Below are 2163 nucleotides of genomic sequence, written 5' to 3' on the forward strand. Positions count from 1 at the left end.
ATACGCCAATTAGCACAAATGGTAAGTTCCGATAGTGCCTACAAGTGTGCCTACTGGCCGCTAAATGGCAATACCGGTTTCATATGTATACACCTGGTATTTGTGAAAGGATTAATATCGTTGCGAAATCATAAAAATCTTTTAAATATATCGTACATTTTTATAAAATAATTAAAGTCTTTGAGAAATATTTGTAATCTATTTAAAGTCTTTGCGAAATATTTGAAATCTTTGAGAAATCTTGGTAAAATTTTTCTGAAGTCATTCGACATTTGCGAAATATTACAAATATGTTTTAAATATCTGGTAATATTTGTTAAATTATTGAAATCTTCGGGAAATCATTGAATTCTTTGCAAAATCTTATAAATCTATCCGAAATATTTGATAACTTTGTGAAATCTTCGAAATGTTAAGAAATCATTGAAATCTTTGTCAAATATTTTTGAAACATTTATAAACCTTTGCGATGTATTTAAAATAGTTTTTAAATATTTTTTAACATTTGTGAAATTATTGAAATTTTTGGCAATATGAATTCTATACCTGTATTTATTATTATCCATTATTTACTATTTATTGTCTATTTATTATTATTTATGCACAATTTGTATTTAGTATAATATGATTAGATAAACATTTATTCTTCGGCCTCCGGGCCTTAAAAAATTGATTTGCTTACACTTCCATTTTTTACAGAAATCTTTGCGAAATATTCAAAATAGTTTTAAAATATTTTGTAACATTTGTGAAATTATTGAAATCTTTGGCATCATGAATTCTATATCTGTATTTATTATTAATTACCATTTCTCGTTCATTTATTATTATTTTTGCGCAATTTGTATTTAGTATAATATTATTAAACTATGTATAAATTGTCGCCGCTTCTAATTGTTTGTATTATTACTGTTCCTATTTGGAAAATGTAAATGATCTCATTAAATTGGTTCAAAGATCAAGCACAAATACGATTTAATTCACCAAACTGTGGCAAGACTCCAGATTTCAATTAATTAACAAAAATATTTAAATAATTAGGACTCGCAGGTCAGATAAACCTACGTTCACTCTCCTGGGAGTTCATTTTATTTGATGGCAACGTCCTGTCAATGGAAATTCCGATGTTCGGCGACCTGTACTATCACAAAGACACTGGTCTCCTTCCTGCCTTGGCTCGAAATCTCTGGTCCTTGAAGTTAATCCTAGGCGCTCCCAGATTGACTCTCAGCATCGGCAAGTACAGCCAACAGACCTTGAAGATGGTGAAATCTATAGAAGAGTCTTTCGGATCCCCTGGTGGCGAAAACGAGACCGGAGCCCTGATCGTGATGGACAGGTCTTTCGACCTGGCGTCTACTCTCCTAACATCCGTGACCTACTTGGGTCTCCTGAGTGAAGTTGTGGACATCAACAGTGGGACAGCGACCCTGGGAGGCTCGCAGACGAAGCTCGACCCTAACAAGGATCATGTCTACGGAGATGTGAGGGACAGACATTTTAGCGACGCTTTTCCCACATTGCGAGCCAAGGCTAAGTTACTCAAATGTACATTTTCTCTTCTTCCAAATCAGGGATCGTCCATAAACTACGTTATCACTTTAAAGGGGGGGGGGGGGGCTAATCAATTAACGTTACATTAATATTAATCATTTATAATTAAGGGGATTCTTTTTTCTGAAAGCACATGTGGTAATGTTTTTAATACGTTTCCAGATGATGAATGTTTTTGGTAGAAAATTAATCTTTTTCCTTACCAGTTTATGTTTTTAGTTGAAAATTGAACTGATTGGTTAAGAATTCTTAAATTTTATTAAAAATTCATTTGTTTTTTTTTTATCGTAGATGTTTATCGTTTTGTTTAGAGATTCATCTTTTTTTATTTAAAACTTCAACTTCTCGATTTAGAATTTTTCGCATTTTTGGTTAGAAATTTAACAACTAGGTTTTTACGTCGAATTGCTTTCTTAAAAATTAAACCAATTATATTTTTCTTTATTTCTTAAAAATTCAACTTTTTGGTTCAAAATTCTTGAATTTTGTTAAAAATTCGTCTCTTTAGATAGTAAATTAATATTTTTGTTTAAAAACATTTCTTTTTTAGCTGAAAATTTAACTTTTGGCTTGAAAATTATTGAATTTCATAAAAAATTCGTTTTTTTT

General features: G+C 30.8%; 1 protein-coding gene across 1 annotated transcript in view; it reads left to right on the top strand.

Annotated features, from left to right (window-relative positions):
- LOC117168872 (vacuolar protein sorting-associated protein 33B) overlaps nt 1-2163 on the top strand; it is a 26485-nt gene that overhangs the window by 13483 nt on the left and 10839 nt on the right. Inside the window, exon 4 of the mRNA XM_033354759.1 lies at nt 1042-1548. Coding sequence (XP_033210650.1) covers nt 1042-1548 — 507 coding nt within the window. The remainder of the gene's footprint in view (nt 1-1041; nt 1549-2163) is intronic.

Source organism: Belonocnema kinseyi, chromosome 3, assembly GCF_010883055.1.
Source record: "Belonocnema kinseyi isolate 2016_QV_RU_SX_M_011 chromosome 3, B_treatae_v1, whole genome shotgun sequence".
NCBI lineage: Eukaryota > Metazoa > Arthropoda > Insecta > Hymenoptera > Cynipidae > Belonocnema > Belonocnema kinseyi.